This window comes from Cydia pomonella, chromosome 25 (assembly GCF_033807575.1).
Source record: "Cydia pomonella isolate Wapato2018A chromosome 25, ilCydPomo1, whole genome shotgun sequence".
In the NCBI taxonomy this organism is placed as follows: Eukaryota; Metazoa; Arthropoda; class Insecta; order Lepidoptera; family Tortricidae; genus Cydia; species Cydia pomonella.
The window spans coordinates 6,589,939-6,612,605 of record NC_084727.1 but is presented as its reverse complement, the minus strand read 5'-3'; the positions used below and the strand labels follow the sequence as shown (position 1 = coordinate 6,612,605).

Genomic DNA, 22,667 nt, shown 5'->3' with positions numbered 1-22,667 from the left:
AAGCACTCGAAGAAATATCAAACTTTGCTCTCTTGTTGTACAAAAAACTATTTTTTTATTTGTACAGAGCCGTATATCCGACAAAGCGCTGAACTCCAACGTGAACCTGCTCGTGTGCGCGCCGACGGGCGCCGGCAAGACCAACGTGGCGCTGCTGTGCATCCTGCGCGAGGTCGGCAAGCACGTCAACGACGACGGCACCGTCAACGCGGCCGACTTCAAGATGATCTACGTGGCGCCCATGCGCTCTCTAGTGCAGGAGATGGTGAGTCACTCTCACAAGACCAACGTGGCGCTGCTGTGCATCCTGCGCGAGGTCGGCAAGCACGTCAACGACGACGGCACCGTCAACGCGGCCGACTTCAAGATGATCTACGTGGCGCCCATGCGCTCTCTAGTGCAGGAGATGGTGAGTCACTCTCACAAGACCAACGTGGCGCTGCTGTGCATCCTGCGCGAGGTCGGCAAGCACGCCAACGACGACGGCACCGTCAACGCGGCCGACTTCAAGATGATCTACGTGGCGCCCATGCGCTCTCTAGTGCAGGAGATGGTGAGTCACTCTCACAAGACCAACGTGGCGCTGCTGTGCATCCTGCGCGAGGTCGGCAAGCACGTCAACGACGACGGCACCGTCAACGCGGCCGACTTCAAGATGATCTACGTGGCGCCCATGCGCTCTCTAGTGCAGGAGATGGTGAGTCACTCTCACAAGACCAACGTGGCGCTGCTGTGCATCCTGCGCGAGGTCGGCAAGCACGTCAACGACGACGGCACCGTCAACGCGGCCGACTTCAAGATGATCTACGTGGCGCCCATGCGCTCTCTAGTGCAGGAGATGGTGAGTCACTCTCACAAGACCAACGTGGCGCTGCTGTGCATCCTGCGCGAGGTCGGCAAGCACGTCAACGACGACGGCACCGTCAACGCGGCCGACTTCAAGATGATCTACGTGGCGCCCATGCGCTCTCTAGTGCAGGAGATGGTGAGTCACTCTCACAAGACCAACGTGGCGCTGCTGTGCATCCTGCGCGAGGTCGGCAAGCACGTCAACGACGACGGCACCGTCAACGCGGCCGACTTCAAGATGATCTACGTGGCGCCCATGCGCTCTCTAGTGCAGGAGATGGTGAGTCACTCTCACAAGACCAACGTGGCGCTGCTGTGCATCCTGCGCGAGGTCGGCAAGCACGTCAACGACGACGGCACCGTCAACGCGGCCGACTTCAAGATGATCTACGTGGCGCCCATGCGCTCTCTAGTGCAGGAGATGGTGAGTCACTCTCACAAGACCAACGTGGCGCTGCTGTGCATCCTGCGCGAGGTCGGCAAGCACGTCAACGACGACGGCACCGTCAACGCGGCCGACTTCAAGATGATCTACGTGGCGCCCATGCGCTCTCTAGTGCAGGAGATGGTGAGTCACTCTCACAAGACCAACGTGGCGCTGCTGTGCATCCTGCGCGAGGTCGGCAAGCACGTCAACGACGACGGCACCGTCAACGCGGCCGACTTCAAGATGATCTACGTGGCGCCCATGCGCTCTCTAGTGCAGGAGATGGTGAGTCACTCTCACAAGACCAACGTGGCGCTGCTGTGCATCCTGCGCGAGGTCGGCAAGCACGTCAACGACGACGGCACCGTCAACGCGGCCGACTTCAAGATGATCTACGTGGCGCCCATGCGCTCTCTAGTGCAGGAGATGGTGAGTCACTCTCACAAGACCAACGTGGCGCTGCTGTGCATCCTGCGCGAGGTCGGCAAGCACGTCAACGACGACGGCACCGTCAACGCGGCCGACTTCAAGATGATCTACGTGGCGCCCATGCGCTCTCTAGTGCAGGAGATGGTGAGTCACTCTCACAAGACCAACGTGGCGCTGCTGTGCATCCTGCGCGAGGTCGGCAAGCACGTCAACGACGACGGCACCGTCAACGCGGCCGACTTCAAGATGATCTACGTGGCGCCCATGCGCTCTCTAGTGCAGGAGATGGTGAGTCACTCTCACAAGACCAACGTGGCGCTGCTGTGCATCCTGCGCGAGGTCGGCAAGCACGTCAACGACGACGGCACCGTCAACGCGGCCGACTTCAAGATGATCTACGTGGCGCCCATGCGCTCTCTAGTGCAGGAGATGGTGAGTCACTCTCACAAGACCAACGTGGCGCTGCTGTGCATCCTGCGCGAGGTCGGCAAGCACGTCAACGACGACGGCACCGTCAACGCGGCCGACTTCAAGATGATCTACGTGGCGCCCATGCGCTCTCTAGTGCAGGAGATGGTGAGTCACTCTCACAAGACCAACGTGGCGCTGCTGTGCATCCTGCGCGAGGTCGGCAAGCACGTCAACGACGACGGCACCGTCAACGCGGCCGACTTCAAGATGATCTACGTGGCGCCCATGCGCTCTCTAGTGCAGGAGATGGTGAGTCACTCTCACAAGACCAACGTGGCGCTGCTGTGCATCCTGCGCGAGGTCGGCAAGCACGTCAACGACGACGGCACCGTCAACGCGGCCGACTTCAAGATGATCTACGTGGCGCCCATGCGCTCTCTAGTGCAGGAGATGGTGAGTCACTCTCACAAGACCAACGTGGCGCTGCTGTGCATCCTGCGCGAGGTCGGCAAGCACGTCAACGACGACGGCACCGTCAACGCGGCCGACTTCAAGATGATCTACGTGGCGCCCATGCGCTCTCTAGTGCAGGAGATGGTGAGTCACTCTCACAAGACCAACGTGGCGCTGCTGTGCATCCTGCGCGAGGTCGGCAAGCACGTCAACGACGACGGCACCGTCAACGCGGCCGACTTCAAGATGATCTACGTGGCGCCCATGCGCTCTCTAGTGCAGGAGATGGTGAGTCACTCTCACAAGACCAACGTGGCGCTGCTGTGCATCCTGCGCGAGGTCGGCAAGCACGTCAACGACGACGGCACCGTCAACGCGGCCGACTTCAAGATGATCTACGTGGCGCCCATGCGCTCTCTAGTGCAGGAGATGGTGAGTCACTCTCACAAGACCAACGTGGCGCTGCTGTGCATCCTGCGCGAGGTCGGCAAGCACGTCAACGACGACGGCACCGTCAACGCGGCCGACTTCAAGATGATCTACGTGGCGCCCATGCGCTCTCTAGTGCAGGAGATGGTGAGTCACTCTCACAAGACCAACGTGGCGCTGCTGTGCATCCTGCGCGAGGTCGGCAAGCACGTCAACGACGACGGCACCGTCAACGCGGCCGACTTCAAGATGATCTACGTGGCGCCCATGCGCTCTCTAGTGCAGGAGATGGTGAGTCACTCTCACAAGACCAACGTGGCGCTGCTGTGCATCCTGCGCGAGGTCGGCAAGCACGTCAACGACGACGGCACCGTCAACGCGGCCGACTTCAAGATGATCTACGTGGCGCCCATGCGCTCTCTAGTGCAGGAGATGGTGAGTCACTCTCACAAGACCAACGTGGCGCTGCTGTGCATCCTGCGCGAGGTCGGCAAGCACGTCAACGACGACGGCACCGTCAACGCGGCCGACTTCAAGATGATCTACGTGGCGCCCATGCGCTCTCTAGTGCAGGAGATGGTGAGTCACTCTCACAAGACCAACGTGGCGCTGCTGTGCATCCTGCGCGAGGTCGGCAAGCACGTCAACGACGACGGCACCGTCAACGCGGCCGACTTCAAGATGATCTACGTGGCGCCCATGCGCTCTCTAGTGCAGGAGATGGTGAGTCACTCTCACAAGACCAACGTGGCGCTGCTGTGCATCCTGCGCGAGGTCGGCAAGCACGCCAACGACGACGGCACCGTCAACGCGGCCGACTTCAAGATGATCTACGTGGCGCCCATGCGCTCTCTAGTGCAGGAGATGGTGAGTCACTCTCACAAGACCAACGTGGCGCTGCTGTGCATCCTGCGCGAGGTCGGCAAGCACGCCAACGACGACGGCACCGTCAACGCGGCCGACTTCAAGATGATCTACGTGGCGCCCATGCGCTCTCTAGTGCAGGAGATGGTGAGTCACTCTCACAAGACCAACGTGGCGCTGCTGTGCATCCTGCGCGAGGTCGGCAAGCACGTCAACGACGACGGCACCGTCAACGCGGCCGACTTCAAGATGATCTACGTGGCGCCCATGCGCTCTCTAGTGCAGGAGATGGTGAGTCACTCTCACAAGACCAACGTGGCGCTGCTGTGCATCCTGCGCGAGGTCGGCAAGCACGTCAACGACGACGGCACCGTCAACGCGGCCGACTTCAAGATGATCTACGTGGCGCCCATGCGCTCTCTAGTGCAGGAGATGGTGAGTCACAATTATACTATACTGACGTGAACAAATGTGACAATCCAAATCAAAGGTACCTTTCAGGTCGGCGCTTACGCCATTATTAGCGGCGCGCCAACACTAAAACACAGGTTTTTAAAGGGTCGGCAACGCGCATGTAATGCAAATGTAATGTAATACCTCTGGTGTTGCGGGCGTCCATAGGCTACGGTGACTGCTTACCATCAGGCGGGCCGTATGCTTGTTTGCCACCGACGTGGTATTAAAAAAAACTAAAGTTTTGGGTTACAATTACTCATTTTTTTTTAATCAAAAATATTTTGATAAATTTTTACTAATACCTAATTCGATTTGCCAATTTATTTGAAAACAAAATTGCCAAAAATGTCATGTCATACCATCACAAGTAGGGGGGGAGGGGTCAAAAAACCTAGAAATTCATGTGACGTAATTAATGGATGACCCCTTATTCTTTTAGCTTTAGCTTGCAACCCTTCGTTTCCCGGCCCATATAGTAATGTTCTATATACATTGATATTTTCTGATGATATTATTACACTCAGTACTTCCTTACAGGTGGGTAACTTCAGTAAGCGTCTAGCGGCTTACAACATGAAGGTATCAGAGTTAACCGGAGATCACCAGCTGACCAGGGAACAGATCGAAGCCACTCAGCTTATCGTCTGCACGCCGGAGAAGTGGGACATCATTACTAGAAAAGGTTAGTTTTGATTTCTACCTGAGTCAACGCATATCATTCATGTTTTAATATAAGATGCTAACAAATTAGCTACCGATAATTAAAGCAAGAAAAAAAAAAACACCCGACAACTGAAACACTCAGTAGTCAGTTTCAGTTGTCTGGTGTCAGACCGTCAACATCTCCAGCATCTCCTGAGGATGCCTCGTAGAGGCGAAACACGTGTCGAGCTTTGTACTTTTGGTGGTTAACATTAACTGCATGTAAAAATACGCAAGTGAGTATAACGGGTCAGCACTGATTGACTAACACGTTATTTTCTCGCGGATTAGCAAAGTAATATTTTTCTTGCTTTAATTAGCATGGATTTCCGCAAAGTAACGCCGAATTCTATTAATTAGCTACCGATAGTTGATGAGATGGTACTTTACGCTCAAACAATAAACTTTAAATAGAAATTAAGACAACTTACTAACACTCCGCTGTCTGTCCGACTGTCACCAGGCTGTATCTTATGAACCGTGATAGCTAGACAGTTAAAATTTTCACAGATGATGTATTTCTGTTGCCGCTATAACAACAAATACTAAAAAGTACGGAGCCCTCGGTGGGCGAGTCCGTCTCACACTTGTCCGATTTTCATTTACCGAACAAAATAAATAAATTATAAAATCAAATTTTATCTAAAAATAATCAATATCATCATGTGCATTTAAGTGACAAGATGTTTAACACTTTCTGTCATGTCAACAATTGTGAAGTTGTCAACTAAAAGTTACCACATTTTCAGTTGTCGATAAGGTTGATTTAATTTTGAAGCATAGAGCAATGATTTTTTCAAATAATATCAATATCATCAATATAGCAATATTGCTATTTGTTTTTTTTGGATTTGCTTTTTTGGATTATTTTATTTTGAAAAAACTAACAGCGCCTCGAGAATAGCAAAAACGGCTTAATTGAATAGGGTATTTGACTAATAGTCAAATCAGTTTCTTTTTCCGAACTCTCTAAACAATTTGTCACTATGGAATTTATATGAAACACTAGCAAACGACGTCACGGTCAAGCTACCTACTCTTTATAGTTTTATACGAATTATAAAATATAAATAGTGTCTAAAAATAACTTCTGTCTACGTTTCTCTATTAATGTTGTAGTGCTTTCTTTTCTTTCGTGCACGTGCACGATGTAAAATAATTTATTTTAAATACAGTCAAATACCCTATTGGCTACAAAAAAGTTGCATTAAATATATCTTATACCTTTAAACGAGCAATTCTTGTATATATAATAAATACCCTATTGGCTACAAAAAAGTTGCATTAAATATATCTTATACCTTTAAACGAGCAATTCTTGTATATATAATAAATACCCTATTGGCTACAAAAAAGTTGCATTAAATATATCTTATACCTTTAAACGAGCAATTCTTGTATATATAATAAATACCCTATTGGCTACAAAAAAGGTGCATTAAATATATCTTATACCTTTAAACGAGCAATTCTTGTATATATATATATATTTCTGTGATCTCGGAAACGGCTCTAACGATTTCGCTGAAATTTGGTATATGGGGGTTTTTGGGGGTATACAATCTATCTAGATTAGTCTTATGTTTGGGAAAACGCGTGTTTTCGAGTTTTCATGCGTTTTTCTTTCGACGCAGAATATGGTCGCTAATTTCGTGTTGCCGGCCACTGTCCGTCTGGTCCAGCGGGTAAACGGGCTGCTAAACGAGTGTTACGGGTTCGAATCTCGCCCGGCGATTAACTTTTGTTTTTTTTATACGTTCAAGTTTATATATAATTTTTTAATTTTTATTGTTTTAGACAAGTTTAATTTAGTAAAAAAATGTAGTTAAGATTATCACCACCATATTACAATAAATAGTTATAACCGAGCAAAGCTCGGTCGCCCAGGTACTATATATTATAAACCAAAACAGCGGCATAGATTATTTCTTCCTCTGCAGTTTCCAAAATTTCATAATGATTGGTTGCGTTTTGGAAGAGCAAACACTCGAGAGCAAAACCTCGATTTTTTTGTTTTTTGCGTGGGAATTTTAGTCCGAGCTGCAGTTGTCTTTATCGCACGCACGCACTTCCGCCCACCGCAGCGCAGACAGAAACATAACTTCAAACATCCGAGATTTGAAAAGTTGCTCAGCTAGGAATCGCTCTTAATAGAGCAGTCGTCAGCCAAGCACGCTTGAACAACGAATCATATTATAGTTCGTGTCATTCACGATGACGCGCAGCTTTGTCAAATGTAGCCTCTAATAACATGAGAATGCGAGTCAAGGTACGCGTCTTCGTGAATGACACGATATATATAGTGGCACTGGCATTATTACTGCACTTATACTCTTTTATTATTAAAGTATAGTTATGTAACGTGATAAATTCATTGAAATAATAGTAAACTAAATTATTGTTTTGTACGAAAATAATAATAATAGTGCATGTTATAATTTAAAATTACATTGTCGTAACGAGCGACACCTAATTTCGTCCTCCGCGTCAACGGTAGCGTGGCCGAGCGGTCTAAGGCGCTGGTTTAAGGCACCAGTCTCTTCGGAGGCGTGGGTTCGAATCCCACCGCTGCCACGATTTTTTTGTAGTGTCTATATTTTTTTGATGGCCAAATGGTATAGTATTTTTTATTTGTCATGCTCTGAAAGTGACTCGTTGTTGTAAAAAGTGTGCAGAAAGTGATATGTTTCTGCTCTAGAGCACTGTACTTTCTAAGTACGATTTTTTCTCTTTTTTTACCATAATCAAGTTAAATTTTGGTTTTAAATGGATATGTTGTATACTTTCCATTATAATTAACTCCCCATTCCATAAATAACGATATTTTTACCCAAATCGTTAATTGAAAGTAGACTCAAGAAATACTAAGGGAGCTTCTGTGCTGCCCCCTACAGTTCACAGGCTCCCAATTTGGAAGGTAACCGCGATCTGGCTGTAAATGGCCTTCCTACACGCTTAGGAACGATTCATCTTATCTCTCTTTCCTATGGTATGGAAACAATAATTAACTTTTATCTACATCTATATCATAACCGCCCTATAATTTCAGAAACGATAAACTAACGACCTATATTAACAAACCAATCGGGTGCATCGTAATTTTAACTTTATCGATAAACGATAGCTTAATTACATTTAAATTTAGAATATCTCTGAGAAACAAATTTTTATACAGGGTGTCCTTGGCCATTGGACAAACCCTGAAATCCCACGTAGGGTTACTTCTCAGGAATGCTCTGACGTTAATATTTTTTAATTAGAACAAAAGATAAAAAAATATTTTTTTCGATCTAAAGTTATTTGCAATAATCGACAACAAAAAAAACACTCTGTGTTAATCTTTGGCAGTGTTTTTGGCAATTTGTTCGAAATATTTGATAATGATGACATTTTTCAAAAGTCAGAAGCTCATTAGTGTCATAAATAAAAAAGATAATCAAAAAGGTCGAAGAAGGTTCCATACTATTCTTTGAAGATATTACCTTAGGAGCTACTAACACATACAGGCTGCTCCAAAGTAAAAAATGGTAATTTGTTAATTTCTTCGAAACCGCTACACCGGTTGTTATGATACTTTGTACACTGGTTCTAAATACCCTAATGCATGTGTACATTTGTCCAATGGCTACGGCCACACTGTATATTTGGCCTCAGTCGAGATGACGTTTTATTCGAAATGAAGTGTCAATTGCAAACAATTTTGACAAATTTCGCATGTGTTAGCGTGTTATGTCATCTAACGATATGGCAGTAGGCCCCGACTTTAGTTTGTCTCTTTCTTCTTCCTCGCGTTTGCGACGGCTAATGGGAGCCTGTGATCCGCTTGACAACTAATCCCAAGATTTGGCGTCGGCACTCATTTTTACGAAAGCTAATGCCATCTGACCTTCCAACCTAGAGGGTAAACTAGGCCTTGTTGGGATTGGTCCGGTTTCCTCACGATGTTTTCCTTCACCGAAAAGCGACTGTTAAATATCAAATGTCATTTCGTACATAATTTCCGAAAAACTCATTGGTACGAGCCGGGGTCTGAACCCGCGACCTCCGGATTGCAAGTCGCACGCTCTTACCGCTAGGCCACCAGCGCTTCTACTAAGTTTGTCTCTGAATAAAAAAAAACAACGGATGCGTGACATGCGCGAAAAACTTGGCATTTCCGCCATTTTGACGTTTAATTAGTTTTTAAGTATAAAATTACTTTGTTTTGTTATATATATATTAATGTAGATAAAGCAGTGTATGTAACTGTACATAAATTGGCATTGATATAGGCATGATAACTCATTTCATTTGTTTCATAAACTTACACTCGTATTTTAATGCCTTTCATTATGTAACAGTCACATAAACTACTATTATCGGCCATCCCCATTGCAAACTCATATGCGTAATACCACGAGTTTTCTTCAGGTGGCGAGCGATCCTTCACGAATCTGGTGCGGCTGATCATCATTGATGAAGTTCATCTACTTCATGACGAGCGAGGACCGGTGTTGGAGGCGCTGGTCGCCAGGACCTTGAGGACGGTCGAGCAGACCCAGGAAGAGGTATTTTTTTTTTATATTGAACAAATTTAACACATATCAGTGAAAGAATGAGATCAAAGTCAAATATGGCGTTCTGAAATTTTTAATCATGTGTCGAAAGATGGCAGTAAATTTACTGTGCTTACAAAGTTTTCTTTGTCAATCCGCCTCTTTTTCGAATTCTCTATGCTACCAGTTAGTGTTGATTTAATAATAAATAAATAAAAGAGAGAAGGTGCACGAATCACAAATAATAAATAAATGTGTTTTATATTTGTATTTGTTTTATGTTTGTGTGTCGTTTGACGGCCGGTCTGGCCTAGTGGGTAGTGACCCTGCATATGAAGCCGATGGTCCCGGGTTCAAATCCTGGTAAGGGCATTTATTCGTGTGATGAGCATGGATATCTGTTCCTAAGTCATGGGTGTTTTCTACGTATTTAAGTATTTATAAATATTTATATAATATATATATCGTTGTCTAAGTACCCTCAACACAAGCCTTATTGAGCTTACTGTGGGACTTAGTCAAATTGTGTAATAATTTCCTATAATATTTATTTATTTATATTTTTCTAGGTCCGATTAGTGGGTCTCTCAGCCACCTTGCCGAACACCGAGGACGTGGCCGATTTCCTCAGAGTGGATCGCGATCCTGAATCGAAGGATTGTGGGTTGTTCCACTTCGACAATTCTTTCAGGTGAATATATTGCCTTTTTAGGGTTCCGTAGCCAAATGGCAAAAAACGGAACCCTTATGGATTCGTCATGTCCGGCCGTCTGTCCGTTTACGTTGCAGCCACTTTTTTCCGAAACTATAAGAACTATACTGTTCAAACTTGGTAAGTAGATGTATTCTATGGACCGCATTAAGATTTTCACACAAAAATAGAAAAAAAAAACAATAAATTTTGGGGGTTCCCCATACTTAGAACTGAAACAAAAAATTTTTTTTATCAAACCCATACGTGTGGGGTATTTATGGATAGGTCTTCAAAAATGATATTGAGGTTTCTAATATAATTTTTTTTTTAACTGAATAGTTTGCCGAGAGACACTTCCAAAGTGGTAAAATGTGTGTCCCTCCCCCTCCCCCTGTAATTCCTAAAATAACAGAATGTTAAAACTTAAAAAAAAATATGATGTACATGCAAACTTCCACCGAAAATTGGTTTGAACGAGATCTAGTAAGTAGTTTTTTTAATACGTCTTAAATTATGCGGAACCCTTCATGGGCGAGTCCGACTCGCACTTGGCCGCTTTTTTTATTGGAGAAAGGTAAGCATTTGACCACAATCTCACCTGATGGTAACTTGGTAAGTGCCGATGCAGTCAAGGATAGAACATGCATACGCGCAGATCAATTCAGAACAAAGGGAATTGATTGTAATAGAAAGGTAAAGTCTAAGAAAAAAACGTGCCCCTTAGTTTGACATCCAAAACAGATGGCGCTGTACTGCGCCATATGTTTTGCGGTCACTCAATTGTCAAACGTCATATTTTGACAATCAGAGCTACCGCAAAATGTATGGAGCTGTACAGCGCCATCTCGTTTACCTGTCAAATTCGAAGCACGAAATTGTCTTAGATTTTACACATCTTACTCAATCAATGTATCTTTGATTTAGAATTACAATGTAAACTTCAATTTTACGTCACGTTCAATCTTGAACTATGTTGTAACGGGTGACAGCTAATTTTGTCTGCCACGTCAGCGGTAGCGTGGCCGAGCGGTCTAAGGCGCTGGTTTAAGGCACCAGTCTCTTCGGAGGCGTGGGTTCGAATCCCACCGCTGCCACGATCTTTTTGTATATTTTTTTATTTGATACATCTTGCTCTCGAAAATATTGTATTAGCTTTGTATTTTCTGTGCCTTTTACGGCTAAAATACTAAAATGATTTTAATAAAAAAAATACAACGGGTTGCATTCCGGGAGTGCCGGCAGAAGTGAAAACATGAATATTAACGTTGTGCATTTTTGATATTTTGGAATGTTTAGGGAATAATTTTGCACGAATTGCTTTAATTATCAGTATAGAAGTACTATCATTTATGTGTTAAAATACAATATTCATTTATTGCGCTAACGTACACAAACATGACAATTTATATTACATTAAAAATGTAACACTTCAGAACTATTACAGTTATTTAACATTAAAAAGTTTATCTCAGAAAAATCAACTTCCTCAATAAGTAACACAAACGAGACTTAATCGCGTATTAAATTTTAAATTTACCACCGACGTTTCGAGGACGGCGTTGTCCCCGTGGTCTCGGAGAAGACTGGCTAAAGTTGACATCAACATCTAGCCGCGCGAGTTTTTCGAACTACCCGCACTTGATCTTGCTTATTGACTTGAACATTCTGCGCACTAGGGATGTTACTCTGTCGACACAGAACACTAACGATATTCGATTTTTCGACTGTCGATATTCGTTGTCGATAGTGTTGTTGTACGTGTCCGTCTTACGAATTTTCAATCTCTCTAATCTGTCGGTCACGTGACCTGTCGCGAGTTTAACATTATTTCCCCATCACAAAGAGTGCACAGCGCCGCTAAAGAAGTTTTCACTTCAAAAAAAAGGTGTAGATATAGGCCACGCTTTTTTTTTATAATCATGTATAATGCACTCGAGGAGCCATTTTGCGGGCACGTAAGTTACGAAAAAAAAAACAAGCGTCACGTGTCAATATGATTAAATACCAGGATACAAATACCTTATTCTGACAACTCGAAAATTTATTGATTTATTTGCAAACGTTAGTAACTGACGTGCCCGCAAAATGCCTGCTCGAGTGCGGTGTATGATAATCAGGGTGCTAAATTTAGAAAAAAGAATAATCGATCAAATCTCACGCGGGTGCAATCGCGGCTACGACTAGCTTTTTCTGAATCAATGATGCACGTTCAATTTAATTTAGAAAAAAATAAGTTTCACCTTTCGATAATTTACATTAAAGCTCTTATTCTGAATTTAAGTTGGGGATCAATTATAAATCTGCTCTTTTAGTATGTAAATTATAGTATGTGAATTGTATCTTCTGTTGGTGATCCTAATTAACTAATAAACAAATAAACAGTAACATTTTTACTGACGCCTTGAAATTTCGCCCAAAGAAATCCACTCTTTGATTCCATATATTGTATTTAACCCCCGACGCAAATAAAAGAGGTGTAAAGGGGCCCACTTACCAGTTCGCCGGATGATATCGGCCTGTCAGTTATTCGCTGTTGTCAGCTTTTGCGAATCACTGACAGTCCGATATCGTCCGGCGAACTGATAATCACTGACAGTCCGATATCGTCCGGTGAACTGATAATCAGTGGGCCCATTTACGCCTTCGACAGGAACTGGTGGGAGACACGTCAAGACCGGGATAGTATCCCGGGGATACGTGGAAAGGGAGGAGGCAGGCCTTTTGATCAATGGGACACATGGGGAGCCTAGGCTCATATAAATAAATAAATGTTATAAGTATATGTAATTTGATCGATTTAAAAAGGCTAGTAATAATCAGTATTGTTGTATCAGACAGTGGGGACCTTATACATCTCCAAACTTAATGTATTAACCGTGGAGACTATACGTCCCTGTCATACTGTATAATATATTTGACTTGGTACATACTAGTTATGTATTCTGTAGCATTAGTTTATGAGACTGCTAGTTTAACAGTCCAGACGCGGTTTATTTATTTAGTATAAATTTTATTTTGACACTTGGAGAGACTTTACACCTCCAAATCTTATTAGTATTAGTACTCTGACTTTGGGGACCTTTTACATCTCCAGATTTAATGTGTTTTTAACCATAGAGACTATACATCTCTATTGTATTGTAGTAATTATTTATTTTAAGATTATTATAATGTAACGTTTACCCAGGTATTGGCTGTTGTATTTATAAATGTTGTTATGTATTTTTCATGTCACTATATGATGTTAGTATAAATGTTGTATTGACTTGTAAAAGAGCCTTTGAGGCCTACTTGCAGAATAAATTTTTGAATTTTTTGAATTTTGAATTTTAGACCTGTGCCGTTGGAGCAGCAGTACATCGGTGTGACAGAGAAGAAAGCCCTGAAGCGGTTCCAAGTGATGAACGACATAGTCTACGAGAAGACCATGGAACACGCCGGCAGGAACCAGGTAACTCGCGATCGACCATACTTCGTTTCTTTTTAAATATTACTAAGGAAGAAAAGGAAGCTCTAGCGGTAAGAGCGTGCGACTTGCAATCCGGAAGTCGCGGGTTCAAACCCCGGCTCGTACTAATGAGTTCTCGGAACTTATGTACGAAATATCATTTGATATTTACCAGTGGTTTTTTGGCGTCCCGTAAATAAGATAGGTTCTCGGCGCTGAGCGGGTATTTATTCGTCCCTTTCGTTGTCAAGACTTCGGGATGCTAGTTCTCTGAGGGTAAGTCCTCCCTCCGAAGCTGGGCCGTCGCCTGCTAGAAAGAGGACTTGACCTCTAACTTCGGGATGCGGGTGCGCTGAGAAATATTTAATGAATTTATTTATTTTAAACTTTACTGCACAAATACAGGAATTACGTACAATAGCAGAGCTTGAGATCTGTATTTAACCTTTTGACCGCCACCGTCGGCTATGGCCGACATCTGAAATACTTGCCAAGGACGCCAACGACGGCTACAGCCGACAGTTTCGCCATTGCAATAGGGACTAACGCGCGACTCCGTAAAGTTCAATTTCGTTTAAATGATCGTGATCGCCTGCGTCCGGGGCACGGTAAATTCCTTCGCTGTCTGGCGTTCAAGAGGTTAATAGCAGTTTAAAATATTTTTACAAAATTTTCAATCGGGGCCGCTTGGATCTGTGCCTTCGATGCCTAACCTGTCAACAATGTTAAATATGGCGGACGAATTTTTGTAATGTCACCGTATTTAAGAATTATTTCGCTTAAAATTGACTTTTTTTCATGACAAATATGAGGAAAACATTGTGTGTGCCACGGTACAAGAATTATGAACTCGTGTTATTTAAGCCCTCGCCTTCGGCTTCGGGCAATTCTTGCTAACCGCCCTTAATACACAATGTACTATTTGAATATATGTCCTCTTTCCAGATCCTCGTTTTCGTGCACTCCCGCAAAGAGACCGGTAAGACGGCGCGGGCTATTCGAGACATGTGCTTGGAAAAGGATACGCTTGGACAATTCCTCAGGTGAACTTTCATTCCTTGGCTTTAACAATCTACTATTCCTACTCTTGTGGATAAAATCCATCTTTCTCATTAGTTTTTGAACAATCAAGAGCGCCGTTATGAGCTGGTGTGGTGAAAAAGACATTGCATATATAGTTTGCCAAACACGACTTGTCAATCAGTAAGAACCAGAAAAATTATACTCATCCCTTTCTTTTGGGTGCTAGTTAAACACTCTACTTTTCATTTGGAATACGATAAAAGTAAAATACATAACTTAAAAAAACATGACTAAGTGTAAATAACATAAAACATGACTTTTATAGTATTTCTTGAGGGTACTTTTAATTAACAATTACGTAAAAGTAGCGTTATTTATGTAATGAGGAGTTAAAAATCAGAATGGAAATTGTACAACAAATCCATTTAAAAATTAATTATAATTGCTTATCTTTTAAAAATGTTAAAAAGCAAAATAAAATGCTCCAAAGCAGAAACGCATCACTTTCTGCACACTTCATGTCAATATTACCACGAGCGGTTAAACAACAATATTTCCCCTTTTAAAACAAATAACTGTTCTAACAGAGAGGGCTCGGCCAGCACAGAAGTGCTCAGAACAGAAGCGGATCAAGTAAAGAACCCTGAGCTACGAGAACTGCTTCCATATGGGTTCGCAATACATCACGCCGGTATGAGCCGCGTCGACCGTACTTTGGTAGAGGATCTGTTCGCCGACAGACATATACAGGTGACTATAATGTTGTTATACTATGGCGAACCTAGTATAGAACACTGAAAGGACTCTTCGCGTATGTGTTCACGATACATCACGCCGGTATGAGCCGCGTCGACCGTACTTTGGTAGAGTATCTGTTCGCCGACAGACATATACAGGTGACTATAATGTTGTTATACTATCGCGAACCTAGTATAGAACCCTAAAAGGACTCTTCGCGTATGTGTTCACGATACATCACGCCGGTATGAACCGCGTCGACCGTACTGTAGAGGATCTGTTCGCCGACAGACATATACTGGTGACTATAATGTTATACTATAGCGAACCTAGTATAGAACACTGAGAGGACTCTTCGCGTATGTGTTCACGATACATCACGCCGGTATGAGCCGCGTCGACCGTACTCTAGAGGATCTGTTCGCCGACAGACATATACAGGTGACTATAATGTTATACTATAGCGAACCTAGTATAGAACCCTGAAAGGACTCTTCGCGGATGGGTTCACGATACATCACGCCGGTATGAGCCGCGTCGACCGTACTCTAGAGGATCTGTTCGCCGACAGACATATACAGGTGACTATAATGTTATACTATAGCGAACCTAGTATAGAACCCTAAAAGGACTCTTCGCGTATGGGTTCACGATACATCACGCCGGTATGACCCGCGTCGACCGTACTTTAGAGGGTCTGTTCGCTGACAGACATATACAGGTGACTATAATGTTATACTATAGCGAACCTAGTATAGAACCCTGAAAGGACTCTTCGCGGATGGGTTCACGATACATCACGCCGGTATGAGCCGCGTCGACCGTACTCTAGAGGATCTGTTCGCCGACAGACATATACAGGTGACTATAATGTTATACTATAGCGAACCTAGTATAGAACCCTGAAAGGACTCTTCGCGGATGGGTTCACGATACATCACGCCGGTATGAGCCGCGTCGACCGTACTCTAGAGGATCTGTTCGCCGACAGACATATACAGGTGACTATAATGTTATACTATAGCGAACCTAGTATAGAACCCTGAAAGGACTCTTCGCGGATGGGTTCACGATACATCACGCCGGTATGAGCCGCGTCGACCGTACTCTAGAGGATCTGTTCGCCGACAGACATATACAGGTGACTATAATGTTATACTATAGCGAACCTAGTATAGAACACTGAGAGGACTCTTCGCGTATGGGTTCACGATACATCACGCCGGTACGAGCCGCGTCGATCGTACTTTGGTTGAAGATCTGTTCGCCGACAGACATATACAGGTGACTATAATGTTGTTATACTATAGCGAACCTAGTATAGAACCCTGAAAGGACTCTTCGCGGATGGGTTCACGGTACATCACGCCGGTATGAGCCGCGTCGACCGTACTCTAGAGGATCTGTTCGCCGACAGACATATACAGGTGACTAATCATCATCATCACCTACTTCCGTCCACTGCTAGACATAGACCTCTCCCAAGGCATTCCAACGCTGCTAGCCAATTTACGTATGTCATCGAGCCAATTAGAGGGAGTCCCACACTTTCATAACCAGTCTGGCCTAGTGGGTTAGTGACCCTGCCTATGAAGCCGATGGTCCTGGGTTCGAATCCCGGTAAGGGCATTTATTTGTGTGATGAGCACAGATATTTGTTTCTGAGTCATTGAGGGTTTAAATATTTGTATATATAATAACCTTCTTGGGACTTAGTCAATTTGTGTAGGAATATCCCTATAATATTTATTTATTATTTACACTATGTTTGACAATGCCTAGCCGTGGTCTCCACTCTAAAACGCTTACCCCAACGGTTGTTGGTTTCTCGGCAGATGTGACCGGCCCACTGTCACTTCAGCTTGATAATTCTTGGGGCTATATCGATGACTTTAGTTCTCTGTCGGATCACATCGTTCCGGATCCGATTATATTGTTGTTATGGGTACTATAGCGGACCTATACTATGTATCATTAGGTATTTAAATAAAAGTAAACCAAATCTACTGGCTTAAGGAGCCATTTGAGGGGATTACATGATCAAATAATGTAGGTTAAACTCAGGTCATTCAGTGACAGATCCAGGCGGTTTTGTATTTGGTTGGTTAACCAATAAATGTTAGAACTACCCGAAAATTTATAAATTGTTTGTTTACTTTTATTTAAATACCTAAAGATACAGAGTATAGTATAGAACCCTGAGATAACTCCTCCCATATGGGTTCGCGATCAAAACTAATACATTCATTTGAATATTAGAATAGTCTGAACTGTAGACCTTGCGATAAACTTAAACAAATTAAAAAAATGCTCTTATACTGAGGTTCAGTATTTAGGTTACACCTTGTATAATTGTTTTAAAACTTTCCAGGTCCTAGTATCAACGGCGACCCTAGCGTGGGGTGTCAACTTGCCCGCCCACACGGTCATAGTGAAAGGGACCCAGGTGTACTCCCCGGAGAAGGGCCGCTGGAGCGAGCTCGGCGCCCTGGACGTGCTGCAGATGCTGGGCAGAGCTGGCAGACCGCAGTACGATACTAAAGGGGAAGGTAACATTTTATATTCATTATTTTAGTTTGTGTTCTAGCGGTAAGAGCGTGCGATTTTCAATCCGGAGGTTGCGGGTTCAAACCCCGGCTCGTACCAATGAGTTTTTCGGAACTTATGTGCGAAATATCATTTGATATTTACCAGTCGTTTTTCGGTGAAGGAAAAACATCGTGAGGAAACCGGACTAATCCCAATCAGGCCTAGTTTACCCTTCGGGTTGGAAGGTCAGATGGCAGTCGCTTTAGTAAAAACTAGAGCCCACTCCAATTCTTGGGATTAATTGCCAAGCGGACCCCAAGCTCCCATTGAGCCGTGGCAAAATGCCGGGACAACGCGAGGAAGAAGAATGGAGACGGAGCTTGAATTATTGACTTAAATTGGTCGAGTAGATTCTACAACGCGGACTCTCGGGCGTGGTAGCTTGAGGGCCAACGGACAGGGAGACAGATGCAACACTGCACTAAGTATGCTAACTATTCATATTTGATTAATATTAAGGTTTATTTTTTCCCTCGCAAGTGTGTTGATAGACGTCGTATGAATCGCGTGTGCACCGGTCATTATACACATCGGCTTACTTATAGCGCGCCCGCTTTCAGCTCGCGCGCACAATATCGCCTCGTGTGTAATGATCAAATTGACCAACGTAGCACACATGTATCAGAATGTACTATTTTAGAATTCCCACTTCCGTTCTGGTTTGTAAGTAAAAAGTTTCCTTGCAGGCATCCTGATCACCAACCACTCGGAGCTGCAGTACTACCTGTCGCTGCTGAACCAGCAGCTGCCCATCGAGTCGCAGATGGTGGGCAAGCTGGCCGACATGCTCAACGCGGAGGTCGTGCTCGGCTCCGTGCAGAGCGTGCGCGACGCCGTCACCTGGCTTGGTAAATATTTCATGAAATGAAAAAATAATAATAATAAGATAAGTAGGTATAATATACAGAATTATTCAGTAATCTATTATGTAAGGAACTTATCTTAACGTGCGACGCAAACTCGTTATCGGTGGTCCCCGCACTATCGCGTGCGTGGGTGGTGTATCGCGGAGGCCAGTACTTGGTATGGTACAGATAAATGTACTATTGTAGATAAGATTATAATAGTAGTTTATGTGACTGATACATAATAAAAGGCATTAAAATACACGAGTGTGGGTTTGAGAAACGAACGAAGTCAGTTTCTTAAAAAGATCACACGAGTGTTTTAATGCCTAATTATGTACTGTTACATACACTATTTTATCTACACACATATTATAAACTTTCTATGAAATATTCACTAACCCAAATTACAGCCGTTAGGGCATCGTTGCTCTCTTGGCTGAACTCGCGGATATGTGGTGACGTCACCGAAATATTTTTATCGCTTATTTTACACGAAATTTTTGCTATAGTTACCTTAAAAACAACAAATTATATTCATTTTATACTTAAAACTAATTAAAAGATAAACTGTACGTCAAATGGCGGTAAATGAAAACTTTTCACGCATGTAGTTTTTTTAAATTCAGAGACAAACTAGAGTCGGGGGCCTATTTCCGTATCATTCGATATAAACTAACATGCATTCTATTCATTTCAAACAGAAAGGCATCTCGACTGATATTAGGATAGAGGTCAAATCGAATTGTTTTTTTTATTTAGAGATGTTCCAAATTTGAATGCATAACCAAATCGATTTTGATGTAGTTATGAAGCTATAACTACATTATCACAGAACAGTTTATCGTAATGTTGGCCATTATAATTTACTGATGTTGAAGGCGTCATAGAGGGTTTAGGGATATGTGTAGATAAAATGAATAACGGATGATATTATTGACGCCAGGTTACACTTACCTGTACATACGAATGATGCGGGCGCCCGCGCTGTACGGTATATCACCGGAGAAGAAACAAGAGGACAAATACTTGGAGCTGCACAGAGCGGACCTGATACACACTGCGGCCAGCTTGTTAGACAAGTAAGTACTATACATACTTCTCACGTTTTACCATAGATGGAACCACAGTATAAGGAAGGTGTCTTTTTAGACCCAGTACTCCAACTTCGAACATTTTTTAATTCTCGTTCGAAATTCAAATCTTGGATGCAGGGCTGTGCCAAGGTATTTATTGTATTTTAAATTCCTTGATTATTTTAATTCCAGCACAAATACCGTTACCCGTTATCTGCATATTTTTTTTGTTCGAAGTTGGACTACACGTTATAAATTCAAAATTCAAAATTTCAAAATTCAAAATTCAAAATTTTATTCTGCAAGTAGGCCTCAAGGGCTCTTTTACAAGTCAATATAACATTTACAGTAACATCATATAGTGACATGAAAAATACATAACAACATTTTATAAATACAACAGCCAATACCTGGGTAAACATTACATTATAATAATCTTAAAATAAATAATTACTACAATACAATAGAGATGTATAGTCTCTATGGTTAAAAACACATTAAATCTGGAGATGTAAAAGGTCCCCAATGTCAGAGTACTAATATTAATAAAATTTGGAGGTGTAAAGTCTCTCCAAGTGTCAAAATAAAATTTATACTAAATAAATAAACCGCGTCTGGACTGTTAAACTAGCAGTCTCATAAACTAATGCTACATTCTGTACATAACTAGTATGTACCAAGTCAAGTATATTATACAATATGACAGAGACGTATAGTCTCCACGGTTAATACATTAAGTTTGGAGATGTATAAGGTCCCCACGGTCTGAGAAAAATAATAATACACAATAATAAGATTTGGAGGTGTAAAGGTTCTCCAAATGTCAAAGAATAAAAAAAATAAAAAATTGTATGAAATACATATTTCACGTCAAGAGACTGTTAAGCTAACAATCTTAAAACTAGTTCTACAGAATACATAACTACTATGTATTTAATATGTCAATGTCATCATCAAAATAACTAAAACATAACAAACATTAATACATAAGGTTGAACAGCTAGAAACAACAGCGCCATATGCCTCTCCGGGACACTGCACGCAAAACTATTACAGCTTTTGAGACTGGATACTTGGCCATGATTCCGTGTCTCCCAAGTAGTCATCTATTTTATAGTATCCCTTTTTGAGAAGTGCATTTTTGACGTATTGCTTGAATGAAGTATAGGGCAGGTTCCATGCCTCTAAGGGTACTTTGTTATAAAATGTTACACAGTTTCCCATGAACGATTTTTTAACTTTCTGTAGACGAAACTTGGAGACTACTAACTTATGTTTATTTCGCGTATTATAACTATGGATATTAGACAGTTTCTTAAAGGACTTTATATTCTTATGCGTATACATTATCACATCTAGTATGTATTGTGAAGCTACTGTGAGAATATCTATTTCCTTGAATCGTTCTCTCAGTGAGTCACGAGAAGCCATGTTATAAATGGATCTGATTGCCCTCTTCTGAAGAACGAAGATGGTTTCTATGTCAGCTGCTTTGCCCCACACCAGTATGCCATAAGACATAATACTGTGAAAGTAACTGAAGTAAACTAGGCGAGCTGTCTCCACGTCAGTAAACTGCCTGATTCTTCTTACTGCATACGCGGCAGAGCTCAACCTTTTCGCCAGGGCAGATATGTGAGGGGCCCATTGCAGTTTACTATCTAAAGTAAGGCCCAGAAAAACCGTATTCTCGACAAGGTCCAGCGTTTCGCCATTTAATGTGATGATAGTTTCAGATTTTCTTACATTCGGCAGCGAAAATTTGACACATTTCGTCTTTTTCGCATTAAGAAGTAAGTTATTTGCTGTGAACCATTCTAGTACCTTTTCCAAAGTTTCATTGACTTGGCTATAATCGCTCAGTTTCCTGTCAACTTTGAAAATTAGTGAGGTGTCATCAGCAAATAAGACTATCTCACATTTATGTTTTACAAGGTTCGGCAGATCATTTATATATACAAGGAAGAGAAAAGGACCCAAAATTGAACCCTGTGGAACTCCGAGCTTTACAGTCATTCCAGTAGACTCCGTTCCATTTACAACCACTTTCTGGGTTCTTTGGTTTAAGTAAGACTTAACAAGGCTTAGAGCTTCCGTTGACAGACCGTAGTGCTTCAGCTTGTGTAGAAGTGTGTCATGCTCCACGCAATCAAATGCTTTGGACAGATCGCAGAAGACACCTATAGCATCTAGCGAGTGTTCCCAGGCGTCGTATATGTGCTTGATTAGTACAGAGGCGGCATCAGTCGTCGAACGACCTCTTGTAAAACCAAATTGCTGATCTTGAAGTAGTTCATTCGAGTTGAAATGTCGAAGCAATTGGTTTAATACAATTCTTTCAAACACTTTACTGAGAACAGGAAGTATTGAAATAGGTCTAAAATTTCCAAGGTCATCTTTGCTGCCCGCTTTAAATAGAGGAATGACCTTACTGTACTTCATCAGATCGGGAAATACACTTTCTCTAACACAAGCATTAAATATATCGGCCAAATACGGTGCCACTACGTCGATTACAGATTGCATGACTTTCACAGAGATCCCCCAAAGGTCCTCAGTATTCTTTAATTTCAAGGACTTGAACGTTTTAATGATTTCATGGGGGTCAGTATATTGGAAGTATAATTCCATGCTGCATTTCTTGACATTGTTTGTATCCAAGTAAACACCAGCCTTTGCTACAGAGGAGTTCAAGTTCC

The 22,667-nt window shown here is 43.0% G+C and overlaps 1 protein-coding gene and 2 non-coding genes across 3 annotated transcripts in view; all 3 read left to right on the top strand.

The window, feature by feature from the left end:
• The window catches only part of LOC133531352 (U5 small nuclear ribonucleoprotein 200 kDa helicase), a 73,671-nt gene that overhangs the window by 15,210 nt on the left and 35,794 nt on the right, over positions 1-22,667 (top strand). The window contains exons 12-21 of the mRNA XM_061869513.1: positions 68-4,153; positions 4,856-5,000; positions 9,431-9,567; positions 10,125-10,246; positions 13,583-13,700; positions 14,643-14,740; positions 15,308-15,470; positions 17,830-18,007; positions 18,734-18,895; positions 19,839-19,974. Of these exons, the coding sequence (XP_061725497.1) occupies positions 68-4,153; positions 4,856-5,000; positions 9,431-9,567; positions 10,125-10,246; positions 13,583-13,700; positions 14,643-14,740; positions 15,308-15,470; positions 17,830-18,007; positions 18,734-18,895; positions 19,839-19,974 (5,345 nt within the window). The remainder of the gene's footprint in view (positions 1-67; positions 4,154-4,855; positions 5,001-9,430; positions 9,568-10,124; positions 10,247-13,582; positions 13,701-14,642; positions 14,741-15,307; positions 15,471-17,829; positions 18,008-18,733; positions 18,896-19,838; positions 19,975-22,667) is intronic.
• On the top strand, positions 7,513-7,594 carry Trnal-aag (transfer RNA leucine (anticodon AAG)). The gene has a single exon. It is a non-coding gene; the product is annotated as a tRNA-Leu (tRNA).
• Trnal-aag (transfer RNA leucine (anticodon AAG)) lies at positions 11,262-11,343 on the top strand. The gene has a single exon. It is a non-coding gene; the product is annotated as a tRNA-Leu (tRNA).